This window comes from Lycium barbarum, chromosome 4, assembly GCF_019175385.1.
Source record: "Lycium barbarum isolate Lr01 chromosome 4, ASM1917538v2, whole genome shotgun sequence".
NCBI classification, from domain to species: Eukaryota; Viridiplantae; Streptophyta; class Magnoliopsida; order Solanales; family Solanaceae; genus Lycium; species Lycium barbarum.
Window position 1 is genome coordinate 135,543,250 of NC_083340.1, and position 18,955 is coordinate 135,562,204.

At 33.6% G+C, this 18,955-nt stretch overlaps 1 protein-coding gene and 1 non-coding gene across 2 annotated transcripts; one reads left to right on the top strand and one right to left on the bottom strand.

Moving 5' to 3' along the window:
* Positions 1-9,333: 9,333 nt before the first annotated feature.
* On the bottom strand, positions 9,334-12,072 carry LOC132638650 (uncharacterized). Its single transcript, XM_060355461.1, has 3 exons — positions 10,829-12,072; positions 10,248-10,313; positions 9,334-10,114 (listed from the first exon to the last, which is right to left on the bottom strand). The coding sequence occupies exons 1-3, from the start codon at positions 10,925-10,927 to the stop codon at positions 9,911-9,913; spliced, it is 369 nt and encodes a 122-aa protein (XP_060211444.1). The 5' UTR covers positions 10,928-12,072; the 3' UTR covers positions 9,334-9,910.
* A 5,664-nt stretch (positions 12,073-17,736) lies between these two features.
* LOC132639039 (small nucleolar RNA snoR114) lies at positions 17,737-17,824 on the top strand. The gene has a single exon (XR_009582085.1). It is a non-coding gene; the product is annotated as a small nucleolar RNA snoR114 (small nucleolar RNA).
* The last annotated feature ends 1,131 nt before the right edge of the window (positions 17,825-18,955 follow it).

The following is an 18,955-nucleotide window of genomic DNA, read 5'->3' on the forward strand; positions in this document are numbered from 1 at the left end:
GGACCGTCCCATGACCTGACATGTTGGGCTGAAAAGATTCTGCTTGAAAAGATAAGTAGAGGTTTCACAATGAAAGTAAGTACATTTTACCAACACACACTTCAATATTAGTTTGGTGATGCATAGTTTAATTTTAACCTAACACAAAAGTTATGCTGGATAAAGGAAGAACTATGACCCTATTTTTATACCTCGTTTTGCCGGAAGGGGCAACACTTATTTTAACTAGCATGGAATTATGCCGGTAAGGGCATAACTATGACACTTTTTTTATGCTCACAATGAAAGTAAGTAAATTTTACCAACACACACTTCAATCTTAGTTTTATGAGTAATGTATAGTATAAAATTAACCAAACCCAAAAGTTGTGCTGGACAAAGGAATAACTATGACCGTATTTTATACTTAGTTCTGCCGGAAGGGGCAAACTCTTATTTTCACTGTACAGGAAGTATGCCGGAAAGGGCATAACTCTCATATAATCTGAAAATTGCCACAAAAAATATCACTCATTTATATTGTCAATTTCCACAGGTAGAAAACATAACTCCCGTCAAATTTGTTGTGAAAGATGAAGGATATCAATACAATGTAGACCTGAAGAATATGACTTGTGAGTGCTTGGAATTCCAAACTGATGAGTTACCATGCATACATGCCATGGCAGTTATAGACAAAGAAGTTTTCCAAAATCTACATACTGTGCGGACTGGTTCAAGAAACAAGCCTGCCAAGAGACATACAAAGGTGAAATACTATCAGTTGGAAATCAAGACTCATGGATTATTCCAAAAACATTATGGATATTAAAATAACGCCGCCTGATGTTAAAATAAGACCTGGAAGAAAACAAACAAAAAGAAATCGCCTAAGAAGAGAATCGACAAAGTACACATATAAATGTGGTAGATGCAAGTTCTTTGAACACACTAGGGCAACCTGTAACCACAGTCCAGCTCTCAATCCATATTCAAGAAGATACAGGAAGAGGAAATTGTCATCCTAACATCACACTCTTATACATGGTGTATATGAATTTATCTTATGATTCTTGACGCATAATGCACAATCTACTTGAAAGAAATGGCAAAACTTTGGTATTACTAAGACTGAGACTTCAAGCATCTTATCACTCATTTATTCTTCTGTCCATTCTTTCTTTTATTATTTTCTTTTATTAAGTTGTTATCTTCTTGTTGCTGATAATAAAATACTATATAATAGCAACAGATAAATGTCCCTACATGAAATCTACAATTCTCTACCATAAAACATTGAGGAAAAAGAAAAAAAAATCATCAACTTTAATTATCCAGTTTTATAATTTATGCCTCCTGTGGCAGGTATAACAGTTTTTGTCGGGAAAACAAAATTGGTATCTCAAAGACTACATCCTGGTAAGTTTAATAGATGTATGCCTTGGGACATAACAATATTGTTTATGTCTGATGTTTTCAAGTTTTACATTTATGCCAGAATCGGCAGGTCTTCCGCTTACAAAATAAATAAGTAGGTCGTTAGGGGCACACTTATGTGCTTTGCTATTTATACAATATTTTAAATGCTGAAAAATTGGATAAAACATTTAGCACAATACAGTTAACACTAAGTAAAATATTTCATTCATTAATACTAAAATTTCATTCATACAAATTTTGGATTGGAAAAAAAAAATAACAACAACAACAACATAGACTACTAAAAATAAAAATTCATTCATACTAAAATAACAATTATGGGATCTCAACTAATCCCAATAAAATGTGTTCTGACTGGTGAAAAAAGTTAAAAGGTTTTGCCTTTGTTGCTGGTTGTGGCAAGTTCTCTGAACTTAATTTCTGTCGGAAAGTGTGGAACTTCTGTTCATAAAATGACAAACTATGCCGACCCCGGCAAACTCCTATTACATAACCACCATAAAGTTGTGATGCAAAGGGCATAACTTTGGTTTTCAACAAAATAACAGCTTTACGTCACAAATAATCCCCAATAAATGCATTTTTGCTGGTCAATAACTTCAAAGGGTTTGTCTTTGTTGCTGGTTTTGGAAGGTTTTCTGAACTTAAATTATGCCGGAATGGGCAGAACTTCTATTTACATAATGAGAAACTATGCCGACCCCGGCAAAATTCTATTACACAACCACCATGAAGTTGTGATGGAAAGGGCAGAACTTGGATTTTCAACAAAATAACAGCTTTTATGAGATTAAAAATGAACACCATCAAATTATAAAGGGGCTTAAATTTGAAATTTATAACACAAACAAACTATACAATCTTATAACATTTACAAAAAACACAAGGGCGCACGAAAAAAAATTACATAGTGCAAAAATAACTAAAACAAACTATTTTTTTCCTTTCTTCACAGATCTAGCTCAACTAAAACAAACTATTTTTTTGCTTTCTTCACAAATCTTGCTCTCTTTTTCATCTCATATTCACACTCCATATCGTTATGCTCATGACAATCACTTCCAGATGTATCTGGTGGCGTGTCATAACCCTTTTTCAGCTTATCTTTCCCATGACAAACCAAATTGATTGACCACTCTTTCATGTAGTCCATCAAACCAGAACCATCCCAATCAGCAGGATTTTCACCACTAATCAGCATATCATCAAACTTGATCAAAAAACGACCACAATTATAATCTCTGAAAGTCATAAAATAGAGATGTTTTAGAACAACAGAAAAAAAAAATCAACAAAAAACAATGGAAAAGTTAAAAAAGATAAGAATGAAACGTACGATCCTTGCTTTGGACAAGCAGCCCAGGTATATGTCAAATTACTGAAGTTATTGTATGATGACCTGAATAATTGAAAATCATTGACCATCAACGACTTAGGGATCATACCACAGTAGGCCTCGACAATGCGAACCAAACGATCATCATTATGATTGAGTGAGTTATAAACTACCAATTTACGCTCATCAATTATGAAAACAGCAAGTACATAGTGAGAAATTGCTTTAGGATCATCAGATCCTGAGCGAATAGGAATTAATACCCTGTTGACATTCTCCTATGATATACCACATTTTCCTCTTTGACCATACACAATATTACTCAGCAAAAATGCATCATCATTGCCACCAGCAAACCAGTGGTAATTAACTGGGTCTTGGTAGTATCTATTGATGTCAAATTGCACAAGCTGATCAAACATCATATCTACGGCTGTGTACTTAACAGCATTGGCAGCTGGAGGATGATACATCATTTTCTTCCTCAAATAATATAGCATCACATCAATATGCTGTGTTAAGGAAAAAAAATAACGATTCAGCAATAAAGAAAAAAAAAGCAAGAAGCAATAACTAATAGCAAAATAAGAAAAGAAAAAGTAAAAGACAATCACGAACCTCATCATTAAGCGCATAGACATCATGGTACAACTCCAAAAAAAGACATCCTATATTTTGGGTCAACATCACCCAACTTATAAACTTCACTGAGTTGGTTCAACTTTCCAGGATACATTACCTCATCTTCTTCCCTAATTAAAGAAAAGGGAACGAAAATTAGAAAAATACAAGCAGAAGTTTGGTTCACAGAAAGGAAATTTTATGAATAAGGTTTGCCGGAAGAGGCAAACCTTATGCTTGAAAAAGGGAAAAGTATGCCGGAAGGGGAAAGATTTAGGTTTCAAAAAGTAAAAGTATGCCGGAGTGGGAAGAAAATAACTTTCCAAAAGAGATGAGTATGCCAGAGGAGTCAGAACATGAGTTTGCAATAAAATATGAAAGTATACCTAGGCAGAAATATAACTTTGCGAAAAAAGGTAGTATGCCGGAGTAGGCAGAACAAGAGTTTGGAATAAAAGGGGGGATTATGCCAGGAGGGGCAAAAATACAGATATTGTACTTAAAAGACTGAAAATAAAATAAAAACATAAACCCAAAAATAAGGAAGAAAAATGCAAGAAAGCACACAATAACTAAAAACTTACCCAGTAGGCCGAAAGCTACTTGGTGGAAGATTTCGAGGATTGATAAAAACTTTCCAAAAGGTCACAGCAAGTTTGCTTTTGAAGTAATGGAATGGGCACATCCTTCTGTATTGTTCATCCCAATCACTTTCGTCCTTCCGTGACCCAAAAGGAAGATCGTTTCGTCCAGAATATAGCATCCATCCGGGTACCGGGGTATCACCCACTACTTTCCTTTTCCTCTGGCACCTTGTCTTCAAGGAAGATAGCATTTCCGCCACTTCAACAACAGGTTCTTCTTCAGCAATAGGAGGGGTTTGACTAACAATACTCTCTTTGACAGCGGAAGAAGTGACATTTACAATATCTTCAAAAGACACATATCGAAAATTGTCGTTCATTCCTTAAGAGTTCTCACCCTTTCCATCAACAACAGTGGACTCCCTAGGAGTACTGACTTGAACCGGGTCTGCATTGGCTGGTTCGCTCCTCAATGGCTCAACCGCATTAATAGGCTCGGGCAGGTCTGCATTGGTTGGTTCGCTCCTCAATGGCTCAACCGCAATAATAGGCTCGGGCATAACACCAATATGAGGAACAAGAGTGCGTTCATCACCCTCGTTAGAAACTTGAGCTTCAGGTGTTTCACGTCTTATATGCTCAAGATTTTCAAGTGTTGTTTGCTCAAGATTTTGAGCCATATCTCCTTTTGGTGGAGATACAATGGATTCTTCGCAATTGGCGTCACCAAATTGTTCACCGCCCAATTGTTCCTCCATAACAACCTACATAAAGTAACAAATTAAGAAACACAACTTCCGTCATCAAAGCAAAAATATTAAAATAAAAAATTAACAAATTCTGCAAGTGGTAAAAGATTGAAAATTATGTCGAAACAAGCAGAAATTAGGTTCACAAAAAGGAAAATTTACGAACAAGTTTCAAAAAAATATGCCGGAAGGGGCAAACCTTATGCTTGAAAAAGGAAAAAGTATGCCGGAAGGGGTAAGATTTAAGTTTCAAAAAGTAAAAGTATACCGGAGTGGGCAGAAAATAACTTTCCAAAAGAGATGAGTATGCCGGAGAAGGCATAACATGAGTATGCATATAAAATGTGAAAGTATGCCGGAAGGGGCAAGAGCTAAATTCAAAAACTAAAAGTATGCCAGTGTAGGCAGAAATATAACTTTGCGAAAAAAGGTAGTATGCCGGAGTAGACAGAAAATGAGTTTGCAATAAAAGGGTTGATTATGCTAGAAGGGGCAACACTATCATTTGCATAAGCAAAACAGAAAAGAGCAAACAAAGTGTTAAAAACAACAAAGTATAAATGTAAATTTACCAAAGGCAATTCAGCCTCAACATTTCCAGTTGCATTTCCTTCAGCTTGAGATACAATGGATTCATCATGATGAGGCGACACCAACGTATCACCCTCTTCTATCCTATCATCTCTGGCAGGAGATAAATCTAGTTCGAGATGATCAGAAACCACCACAGCGTCATCTTGAATTTGCTCAAGATTTTCAGGCATATGTCCTTTCGGTGGAAATACGTTGGAATCTTCACGATTGGCGTCACCAAACTGTTCACTGGCAAATTGTTCCTCCATAACAACCTACATAAAGTAACAAATTAAGAAACACAACATTCATCATCGAAGCAAAAATATTAAAATAAAAAACTAACAAATTCTGAAAGTTCTAAAAGATTGAAAATTATGTCGAAACAAGCAGAAGTTAGGTTCAAAAAAAGGAAAATTTATGAACAAGTTTTGAAAAATATGCCGGAAGGGGAAAACCTTATGCTTGAAAAGGGGAAACGTATGCCGGAAGGGGCAAGATTTAAGTTTCAAAAAGTAAAAGTATGCCGGAGTGGGCAGAAAATAACTTTCCAAAAGAGATGAGTATGCCGGAGGAGGCAGAACATGAGTTTGCATTTAAAATGTGAAAGTATGCCTGAAGGGGCAAGAGCAAGTTTCAAAAAGTAAAAGTATGCCAGTGTAGGCAGAAATAAAACTTTACCAAAAAGGTAGTATGCCGGAGTAGGCAGAACATGAGTTGCAATAAAAAAAAAGGATTATGCCAGGACGGGCAAAACTATCATTTGCATATAGGGAAACAAAAAAGAGCACACAAAGTGTCAACTACCAGAAAAGTGTGCCAGGCAACTTAGATTTAGTAAACAACAAAGTATAAATGTAAAATTACCGAAGGAAATTCAGCCTCAACATTTTCGGTTGCATTTAGAGATTCAACTTGTTCAACATCTGTCTCCATAGGACATGCCACATTTGCTTGGCCTTCTCCAAAAAAATCTTCAAATGCCACATTTAGAGAAGCATTTGCATCTTGTTGTTTTGCGTAATTTTCTTCTCTTATAAAACTGGATTTTGCCTCCCAACTCTATCTCATCAACGGTTCTTTCACTAGAACCGGCTTGCACATCTTTCATCTGAATTTCTTGATTACTTTCAGCCTCAACATTAGACAAATCAACACTGTTGCCCCCCTCGTCTACGGTGGCAGTTTCAGATTCCCAAAATGCCTGTTCAAGATAAGCACTATCTTCCCCAACATCAGACTGCACCGATCTTCTTCGTTGCCCAACAGAAGATTGATCAACATTTTTACGAGACATGGCTTGTTTAGTTTTCCTTTTAGCAGCAGCACTTTTACGAAAAGATCTTGTGCTCTTGCGCCTACCTTTTCAATATGACGAGGAGAATCAACATGTTGACGAACATTTTCAGCATCAGAAGCAGTTTGGGATTCAAAATTTAACCCTGCTTTTTGCAAAGCAGAAATCAGCTGATCTATCTGGGTCTTCTCCTTCTGTTGATTATTCAAAATCCTATCCAATTTAACATTACAAACATTTTCCAGGAACTGTGAAAATAAACAAATACAACAAAGTGTTAAACTCGAGAGAAAAAAAAAGGAACAAAACTTTTACAGGAAAAATAGAGAGGACCCATGAGAAATACCTCAATGCGACGCTCTAGAGAAGAGCTTTCAGTGGATTTGCCAGCAATATTGGCATCTTCAGATTCGCTTCCATCACCACTTGAATTGTCCGGAGATTCATCAACCACCCCTTTACCTCGCTATTGAAATAAAATCCATACAACAATAAAATAAATAATGACATCAAAACAGAAAAAGAAAAACCACATTAAAAGTTGACACGAAAAGTAAAGGGCAATAAACACCATTACCTTTCCACTCGTGTACTCTTCGGATACAAGCAATTTCTTCACATCATTGAAATGTGGAGATTTATTGCTGACATACGACAACATCAGAGGTTCACGACAATTGCAAATAATATCAACATATTGTTTGCGATAGTCATTGAATCTAGACCAAACCCAAACACTAAAACCAAAAACAAAACCAACAACACCATAATCAATGTTATGTCTATTTATCCCTTGCTTATATATTAATTTGAAACACCTCAAGAGTTCGGCAAAACACAAAGACCCCCAATTAAACTGCTCAAACAATTCACTGTCTTCTATGTATATAATATGCTGCCACAATACCTTTTTATCAATTCTACCTCCCAATAAAACACGACCAAGAATGTATACCTCTGCTAGCATCACCACATCAAGGTAATCTTCAAAATCTACATTTTCAGCACTCATCACATTCTTCAAATCCCTCATTTCCAAATTCCTTTTACCATCTTCAACACTAAAATATCTTCTCAAAAGACGACTGCCATTCGTTTTGTTATATTTAGCATAGAAAGATCTAGGAGGTTCAGTAATTGACAACCCAGTGACTCTCTTAAATGATTGGTCTGTAAATGTCACAAGTTTATCTTGTATATTAAAATGCATTTCATTTGTTTCAGAACACTGAACTTCCGACAACAACATAAAATTCACCAAGATACCCGACATTTTTATATTATGTAATTCCATAAATTTCCAAAAAGGACGATTCTTCAAAATTACCAATTGTTCTTTTGTAAGAAATTTCTCAACAAATTTAACAAACTTTTCATCCCCTCGTCATACAGCGCTGATGCGTGTATCCGTCCACTCTTCCGGAGGAATATAATAGTCAACAACTTGTCCAAATTGTCGTCTCATGATTTAGCACACTAACATGAGCAAAACATAAAATTCAATCAGGAAAAAAAAGGGGAAAAAAACACATAAAAAACATTATCAACAAAAATACATTACCACAATGCATTACCAAAAACGTAAAAGGAAAAAAAAAACAGAAAACCTTATTCAAATAAAATACAGACACAAACAATTGAAGGAAATAACTTATCAACAAGTAATAAAATAGTAATTAATAACTTACACATGAAATTGGAACCCCACTAAGAGAAATTAATGAATGATAAAGATGATATAAGAAACGTGACAAAGCAACTGCCTTCTTCAGCTTTAAAGTGAACAAACGAAAATAAAAAGTAAATTACAGGAAGAGCGGGCAAATATATATTGAACAAAAAAAAAATTAAAATTGCACACGTGCTAACCACGTGACAAAACTTATGCCGAAAGCGGCATAATGTAAGTGTGTTAGGAATAAAAGTTTGGCGTTGCCGGCATAACTCTGTGGCTTTATATAGAAGTTCAAATTAGTCCATTTTAAATTGGAATAACTGTTGAAACGGTTGGATTTCATTTGAATGAGGATACAGGGAGTTTTGCAGTTTTTTCTAAAAAAAAAAAAAAAAAAAACAGTTAGTGAAATTTGAATTGAAGTAACTGTTGCAATTATTGACAAAAATACAAAGAGTTTCTCAGTTTTTTCTTTTTTCTTTTTTTTAAAAAGAATTAATACATTTTCAATTGAAAAGTAAATGTAGCAATACCTATTAGAGATATTGGGAATAAGAGTCACTTTTTCATTATCTTTTTTTATTTCTAGAGAAAAAAAAATTGTTACTATGAATTTAGAAGTATGCCGGAAGGGGCATAATTTATGTTCCCAACGGGTAAACTTATGCCGGAGGCGGCAAGATTAAAATTATTGAATTTTTTTTTTAAAACCAAAAACAGTTACTCAAATTTAAATTAGAGTAACTGTCGCAACTATTGACAAAAATACAAAGAATTTTTCAGTTTTTCTTTCCATTTTTTTTAAACAAAATAATTAATACATTAATTGGAAGTAACTGTCGCACTTATTCGAGATGTTTTGGAACAAGAGTCACTTTTTAATTATCTTTTTTATTTTTAGGAAAAACAGTTACTTCCATCTTTGAAGTATGACGGAAGGGGCAGAACATTTATTGACAAAATGGCAAAAGTATGCCGGTTAAGGCAGACTACAGAACACAGTTTGAAAAAGTGAAACTTCATTATATGTACAGAAATGAAAGACCAATTTACATATACATCATTCGAAAAAGGGAGAAACACAATAACATAACACTTGCCGTAAATAACAACGAAAAAATCAATTCACTTTCCTAACTCTTCTGCAGTACAGTATATATCTTCAACAGCAGAACTCAACCGTTTATCAACTGGAGTACTGCTTGGTGTAAGCAAATACCAATTAGGATAACCATCATCTTCTTTGTTTTCATCTTCGCATCTCGGACGTTTTCTACTATCTTCAACAGCAGTTGCTGCTTCATTTACATTTTGTGATGCTTCATTTGAAGAAAACACATAATCTCCGCATTGAAAAGCATTATTAATTGCAGCAATTTCTTTAACGCGGTCTTCATTTTCTTTCACGAATTCCTTTTCAAACTGAGAAAGAGTTTGAGTTTTATCAGACAGTTGACTTGATGAAGAAACAACAGCATCACAGAGCATATCGAGCATGAGAGACGTCTCATTTTTTGTAGACCTTGCTTTACAAAGCATATTCTCCTCTTTTCCAAGATGTGCATCTAACTTCACCTCATCATTCACTGAATAACCCAAATCAGGTTGTCTTTTACCAGATGCACATGCTTTACAAGATTTGTTTTCGCTATGCAGTCAAACTAAACTTTCAACACAATGCATCACATAATCAAATTTACTTTCCAAACTGTCAAGTCTACTTTCTAAACAAGTTCTTTTAGCACTTTCAGAAGCTGCTACACATGACTTTGTTTCATCATGTACACGAACTAAGCTATCCACAGCATTAATCGCGCCAACAAATTTTTTATCCAATTCTTCGAAACGGCTATCCAAAGACTACAAAAAAATGGGAAAAAAAAATTAAACAAAGAAGAAAAGAAAATGAGAATAAACAAAAACAACGAATGCAGCATGCAAAGTATACATATCATATTAACAAACTCAAAAATAAAAAAATAAAAAGTCATACCTTTACTTGATTGACAATTATAGATCGTTCATCATCAAGTTGCTTCTTCACACTACACAAAACACCCTGCATAACAGATCAATAAAACAACAAATTACTTTTGATGTCACTAAATTAATGTTGAACAAGTATGTCGGAACCGGCAGAACTGAAGTCTGAAAATGAAAACAGTTTGTCGGTAGGGGCAGAATTCAAATATGAAAGGAGAAATGTATGCCGGAAGGGGCAGATTTTAAGTTTGCAAAACCAAAAAATATGCCTCAAGAGGCATAAACTTTCATTTCCAAAACCAAAACAGAGAAGACTGCAAAATGTTTTACCTACTAAAATTAGTCTCAAAATGAGAACAGTATGCCGGTAAGGGCAGAACTGAAAATATGAAAGGAGAAATCTATGCCGGAAGGGGCAGATTCTACGTTTGCAAAATCAAAAAGTATTCCTCAAGGGGCATAAACTTTAATTTCCATAACCAAAATAGAAAAGACTACAAAAATGTCTCCTACTAAAATACTATACCACAAGGCCTCTAACTCAGAATTCAGTTAAACAAACAAAAACACAAAAAGAAAAGTACAACTTACATCAACTATCTGAGAAGTAACTTCATATGGCAAAACCGCACGGGAAGAACAAGGGCCTAAATCATCAGGAAATTTAAGTGCAACTGGATAATCCAGCATCTCTTGTTCCGTACCAACAACAACAGCATGGACAATAAATTTTTTGAATCTCTATAACACAATATAAACACATCAATTTAGACAAAAACACAAAAAATAACAAGAGGGAAAAAAATCAAGAAAAAGAAGCATCAACAAAAGGGAAACACGTACTTTTTCAGCATAGAAGAAATTATCAGTAATAACTTTATAATCAACTTGCTTTGAAGGACCCCAAGACAACATACGAGGAGACTTCAGACAATGAAAACTTGAAAACCCTCGAAAGATAGGGAAAACCTCCAACAGCCACACATTTAAAGCGTAAGGGAAACCACTAATCATATAACGTGTAGATGGCATGCTCTTGAAAGTCTTCACACAACCACAATCGACCGTACCAATCAATTAAAACTAAGAGAACCCCAAGGATAAGACACCCGAAGACTGTCATCGTCAATTATCTTCATTAGATGACCTTTAACAACACATTTCTCGTTACGACCTAACAAAACCCTCTCCAATATATAGACCTCAGCAAATCTAACAGGATCACTAGATCTTTCCCAAAAACCACCAGTACGATTACTTGACTTGATCTGTAAGAAACTCTTGAGATCACACAACCTTATTCTATCCTGATTTGGAAAATAAAGTCTCCACAATCTATTTGGTCTGCTAGACACAACACTAAAATCGCCAACAAAAGAATCCAACCCAGTAATAAGACGGAAAGACTCGGAATCAAATACACACACGCGATCAAAAATCTTAAACTTTAACGCACTATCATTACTAGATGAAAGTTGCGATAAGATCAAGCAATGGAAAATACTATCACTCAGGAGGACATCAACCAAATCCATAAACTGTCCAAACACACCCTTTTTCAACAACTCCAATTGAGAGACACTCAAAAAGGACAAAATCAAACTCTGAAAATGAAAATCACCACTGCACATGCCACCTCCTTCAACCCAGTGTTCAAACTTAACCAATGGATGTTCCTTCTATAAACGAAAAATTAATGTCAATAGAAACCAAGAGTTAACATAAGAATAAACCAAAAATGAAAATGAAAATAATTAACATATACCATAATAAAAAATCAGCCCCTAGACTGGTACACAAATACCTGCATAATAGAAGAAAGAACCAAAACACATAAGATTGCATAAAAAGCCAACATTATTAACAAAACAACACCAAAACACATAAAAATTGCATAAAAACCAAAATTATTAACAAGACAACACCAAAAAACCAAGACACACATAAATTAACTTAATTCATGAAGTTATGCCGGAACAGGCATAACTTTATGCCGGAACCGGCATAACTTCAGTTTCAAAAACCAAGAACTCTGCCGGACCGGGCATATGTTCCCTTAGACAAACACATTCTTCACAAAACCCAGATTATGAAACAAAAACAACATCAACAACATAAAACAGCTTTTCACAGGCAAAACTTCAAAGATTCAACAAAGAGAAAACCAAAACGCATATCAAAATCAACTAAAACATATTACGACATTCATAATATGACATTCAAAAAATCAGAATATATACATGGGGACCGAAACTAAAGTTCAAAAAATCATACAGACACTGTAATAAAAACACTATAATTTTAAATCAAAAAGGATCAATTAAATATAAAAAACGACGAAGACAAAGATATCAATTCAACAAACAACAATTTAACATAAAAAAAATATTGAAACGAGCAAAAAATCCAAATTCATACCTAAATTTTAGAACAGATAAGACAGACACAAAACAGAGGAGGAATGAAGAAGCAAAAAAAGAAAAGAAAAGGGCAAATGACGAAATAGAAAGGGTTTTAATGGGGTAAGGGTAATTTCGTCAAAAAATATTCATTAAACAGGCGGTAGAGGCAAAAATTAAAGAAGGCATAAATGAGGGCAAAATATAAAGACCATCCCAAAAGAAGGGCACTCCGCGCAAAAAAAAAAGGCTTATAAGCTGAAAATAGCTTATAAGCCAAAAAAAAAAAAAATTGAGCTACCCCAACTTTTTTTTTTTTTACTTATAAGCTGTTTCGAGCTTATAAGCTATTTTTTTAAGCCCATCCAAACAGGCTCCGTGTAGGTTTAGTTGGCAGGAATAGGAAAACAGAGGTATGGACGTACCGTTGCTATGGACTTGCGAGCCCTCATTTTCGATTATTCTTCTAATCACCCCCCGTTTTTAAGATTATTCTACTAAACCACCTCCCCATTTTCAGATGAGGCAGTAAAAGAAGACCCGTCCATTTATTCTTTGGCCCAATTCGATCAACAACTATTGAAATTTAAGCCATCTTCTTTCTTTTTCAGTGATTTTTGCAGTAGAAAATGTGAATATATATAGAGGTGCTTCTTGGTGTATATGGGTCATCTTCATAGAAGAAATGAATGTATTTCAATTTGGTGTTGATTCTGGGTGTTGTTCTAATGGGTCTAATTTCTTGGATTTGTTTGCTCTTCCTAAGCTATTTTGCAGTGAGAAGTTTAAACTGAAATTATTTTGAGAATTATTGGGTTGATTATGAAATAATGAAAACTTGGTTGCCATGGAAGTACAGCTCTAAGCTGCCATGAATATGGAAAAAGAAAAGAAAGTGGGGAAAGAAGAAAGAAGAAAGGGAAATTGTTTTTTTAGTTTGTATATGACTGTAAGAGCCCATTTGAATTGGCTTATAAGTTACTTATAAACTGTTTTCAGCTTTTTTTGAGTGTTTGACTGGTCAGATTAAAGTCATTTTATGCTTAAAATAAGTCCCAAAAAATAATTGAGTCCGTTTGGCTTAACTTATCTAAAGCAGCTTATAAACTGTTTCCAACTTATAAGCTCCTTTTTTTAAACCCATCCAAGCAAGCTCTAAAAGTAGAATTTGATTTTAGCATATGAGAAATTTCATTTCTCTCCTATGTCACCACTATATATATATATACATATATAGAGAGAAATTACTGCATATATATAGAAATTACTGCATATATGCTTTGACCAGTAATACATACTTTAACTGGTCTAAAATGAAAGTTGTTTAATGATCACTCATAATTGGTCCAACTGATGCAGAAAGCTATGATTATAAGTTCTTCTTAAAGGAGTCTCCTGTTTGGCCAAGCTTATTTTCCCCCCAAAATACTTATTTTAAAAAAATATGAGGTGTTTAGCCAAGTTTTTGAGAGAAAATAAGTGCTTTTGGAGAGTAGCAGAAACAGTTTTCAAAAGCTTAAAAAAAATAGTTTTTGCCCAAAAGCACTTTTTTAAAAAGTGCTTTTGAGAAAAATACACATAGAAGCACTTTTTAAAAGCTTGGCCAAACACTAATTGTTGCCCAAAAATATTTTTTAAATTAATTGGCCAAACACAAACTGCTTTTAGCTAAAAATACTTTTTTAAACTTTTTAAAATAAGCTATTTTTAAAAGTTTGGCCAAACATGCTATAAAGAGTACAACTAAATTATTTGGCTGAAAAATACTTTTTGGTTTAAAAATGATCTTATAGATGGGGTAGATGTACCGAAAGTCTGAAGCTGATAATAAAGATGATATGTTTAATAAAAAGTGCGGATTATTCTATCAAAATGACTACTATGTCCTTAAATTTAATTTATAACAATTACAAATTAAAAAGAAACTTCACGAGGAGAAGAACGAATGTTGAAAATGGAATAGAGAGAGTTAGAAGTTATATTTTGAGAAGAGTATTTTGAAAATTAAGAAAGATATTAGGAATAAATTAATAAAATATTTGATCAATCCGAAGTGCTTATTATGAACTAAAAAGCATTGGGTGATCAATTTATGGCTTTTTGGTTGATTTTGCGGTATAAGCACTTAGCTTATAAGTAATTGGGTGTTTTATCAAATGAGTAGATAAGCAAAAAAAAGATCTTTTAAGTTAGTTTGATCAACTTATAATTAAGCTTTACCCAAACACCCTTTTGGAATTTCTAATATATATGTCTTCCTGACAATGACAAAATTGTTAATGGGTTATTTCCTATATATATACATACATATATGTATATATAGATTACTGCATATAGACTTTGACCACTAATACATACTTTTAACTGATCTAAAATGAAAATTGTTATAATGATCACTCATTGGTCCAACTGATGCTGAAAGCTATGATTATAAGTTCTTCTTAAAGGAGTCTAAAGAGCACAACTAAATTATTTGGCTGAAAAATACTTTTTGGTGTAAAAATGGTCGTATAAATAAGCATTTACACGTTAGGTTAGAAATACCGAAAGTCTAAAGCTGATAATAAAGATGACGTGTTTAATAAAAGTGTGGATTATTCTATCAAAATGACTAATATGTCCTTAAATTTAATTTATTACAATTACAAATTAAAAAGAAACTTCACGAGGAGACGAACGAATGTTGAAAATGGAATAGAGAGAGTTAGAAGATCTATTTTGAAAATTAAGAAAGATATTAGGAATAAATTAATAAAATATTTGCTCAATCCAAAGTGCTTATTATGAACTAAAAAGCATTGGGTGATCAATTTATGGCTTTTTGGTTGATTTTGCGGTATAAGCACTTAGCTTATAAGTAGTATTTGGGTGTTTTATCTAGATAAGCAAAAAAAAAAAAAAGATCTGTTAAGTTAGTTTGATCAATGGGTTATTTCTATTATCAATACTAATTTATTCTTACCTTTATACGTAATAAAATTCTACCATTTGATAAAATGGTGATTTGAGTCGGGGGGGGGGGGGGGGGGATCACCCCACTTGCATGTCTTGATTCTTGACTCTTAACGTGTTTTAATGGTTGCCACAATTTTCTTCTACTGTACATTATCATTAATGTACTCTTCCACGCCCCTCCGCCCTCCCTGGTAAAAATTTATTCACACCGAGTGTTTACACCAAATTAATGAATATATGTCGTGTATGGAATATACACAATTATCACTCAACCATGATTAATTAATGTATATATTCACTTCATTAAATCACTTAACTATCGTAATATGCATTACTTATTTACCTCCCCGCCCCGCGTACTGTTACCCATTCCAAAAATAGAAGTAATGGAGGAACTTTACTTCCTGAATCCAAGCAAATTAAGAGCAAGAATCGGGCATTTCAAAACAGACGTTACACTACTAAGCGTAAATCACTTCAAATCACATATAACAGATGAACCAAATAATTTCCATATTTTTCACTTTCCACCTCACACACCAAAAAACAGATCAATATAAATAAATACCCCTCACTCTCACACACACACAAACGAACAAAAAAAAAGGATGGAATTCCGCCTATGCATTATTTTCTTTTTCTCACTAGCCTTGATAATCTATCCATCATCTTCGTCTTTATACAATAATTTCAAGACTCAGTACAAGAACTTCGATCAATTATCGATCATGCATGGCGACAACCGTGCAATTACATCCTCGACGAGGAAATGCAATGGCCTTGTAGGAAATTGCATAGATCAGGAGGAAGAAATGATGATGGAGTCGGATTTTAGTCGACGAGTATTACAAGGACAGAGTAGCTATATTAGTTATGCTGCAATGTCGAGGAACAATATTCCTTGTAATGTACGTGGTGCATCTTATTACAATTGCCATGCACACCAACAGGTTAATCCTTATCGTCGTGGCTGCTCTGAAATTACACGTTGTGCTAGGACCAATTCTTGAATAATCTTGGAAAAAAGACAATGTTTGATTTATTTAGTGTTTTGGTTATTTAGGGTAAGTAACTAGATTCTTTTCTTCTCTATTATATCGGATGACTTGTAGGAGGTGAGAGAGGTCTTATTTCGTTCTATACAATTTATTACTATCGTCAGTCAAACAATATCCACATGAGGAATATCGAGGATGAATTTCGAAATCTCATGGTGTGAGAGTTCCTTTCTACATTTTCTCTACCTAGGATTTACTTCATTAGGGTTATTGTCCAAGGATGTCTTGAAAAGATTTGTTAGTATTTGCTTATGATGACCTGATCGAAGGAGTACATTATATCAGTGTAACTGATCGATCTACCTACACAAATTTGATCAGCAGATATTTTTTTTTTTTTGTTGCGCCCTCAATTGGTAGATTTGAGGCGGAGTCTTAGCGGCCATTTCCAAAGTGTTTGCTTTTGTTGATTGATTTTGTACACTGTAGGAATGATACGTAAATTTCATTAAGACTGGAGATTTGAATTTTACACTTGTTGTCTATTTATTTTCTGTTTTATTTCCTTATCAACGTCATTAGCTGTGCGTTTCTGCTTATTCGCCAGAATCTCAAAATATAAATGTCTTAATTCCATACCATATCTTTTCCATTTAAAAAAGACCAGAACAAGAACAAAGTTCAGTGACACATTACTTAAAAAAAAAAAAAACTAGGGATTGTCACCCAAATGTTGTCTTAAATCTGGACACTTTCTCATCGATTTTTGTTATAGTTATTTTGTTACTTTTGAGATATTCTTTTAGGTGTTACACCAACTTTATACGATATATTTTTTGCTTCTCTTGATTAAATTATGTAACATTTGACAAATATTTTAAAATGTACTCCTATTAGTCATCATATAAACATGAGAAAAATGACAACCGCTCCCTCTTTTCATATAGTATTTTAATTTTAAATTATTGACTTGAACTAATCCAATTTAGCTGTAAGTAACATTTTAATTGACTCTTCGAAAACAGGAAAATGAGCTATAAATTGGGAATATCGTAGCTTCATAAGTAATAAGCACCAGTGGTCTAGTTGTAGAATAGTACCCTGTCACGGTACAGACCCGGGTTCGATTCCGGCTAGTGCATTTCTAGAGCAAAGATGAAAATTTGCTCTAAATTGTGAGCGGATGGGTCGTCACGCTCATCTGATCTCAGATGAAATAATGTGCATTTGAGCTCTTTTTTGCTGCTCCGTTTTCTATTTTTTTTCATTTTATTTTTTTGGTAAATTTGTTAACTCTAATTTATCTGCTAGTGAAAAAAAAAAACTGCTGGTGAAGCTTATGGTTATTTCTCTTTTTATGCTTGCAAGAGTTTGGAAAAATCTAATTTAAATAAATCTGTAGATCTATGAATGGACCTAATAATAACTTCTCAAGTGTCACAATAGTACAAAGTTATTCCTATATAGTTTTTTCTAGGGAGTAAACATATGTCAAATACTTATTAATTTGATATATATTTGATGTGGGTAAATTTTTACTATTAATTCAATGACTTAGATATCACAACACACATACGCAGCTTTCGACTTGGAACTTCCTTATTGTTTTTGTTAACAAATGTGAATCAGTCATTAGAAGATTGATCTGCATTACTTCCTCTTTTGTTAAGCTTCCTCTATATTTCATTGATCTTCAATTGAACATTTGATTCATACTGTTTTTAAATAATTGGAAGTACTAAATAAACTACACCACGATTTATTCGCAAACTCTATGTTATTATTGTAATCTTATGTAAATCTTAGAAATAAAATAATATAATAAGTAACGTTTGCATAGTCAATCAATTAATATGACAATGATTACAGTTTTAGCCGTTAGGGATAATTAAGATGAACTTATGTGTTATGGATAATTGTTCTAATCAACTCACAACTAATTAGAACAGTTTGAAATGTACAAATTAAAAGACAAGATCTTTTTTAACTATGCACTCTAAGCATGTAGTGTCCAGATCTGTTGGAGCCTTAAAACTTCCCACCACCCCAACATTCCCCTTCAACAAAGTATTATTTCTTATATTTCAACTTATATAGAAAGATAGTTTGTTAAAAATCCATGACTAACTCGAATATTCTAAGATAGGCATATCATTATGAAACTTATTTAATGCTTACATCAAACTAATAAAAACGTTGTATACGTATCTCTTATGCCCCTTTATAATTAATCTATAGTCTAATAACACTATACACATCTTCACCTCAACTAAATACCCTTATTAACTCTAATAAATTAATATGGTTTGTGTACATACTAAATACCGAATATGAATTTCTTCCATGTTATGTCAAGATTAAGTATA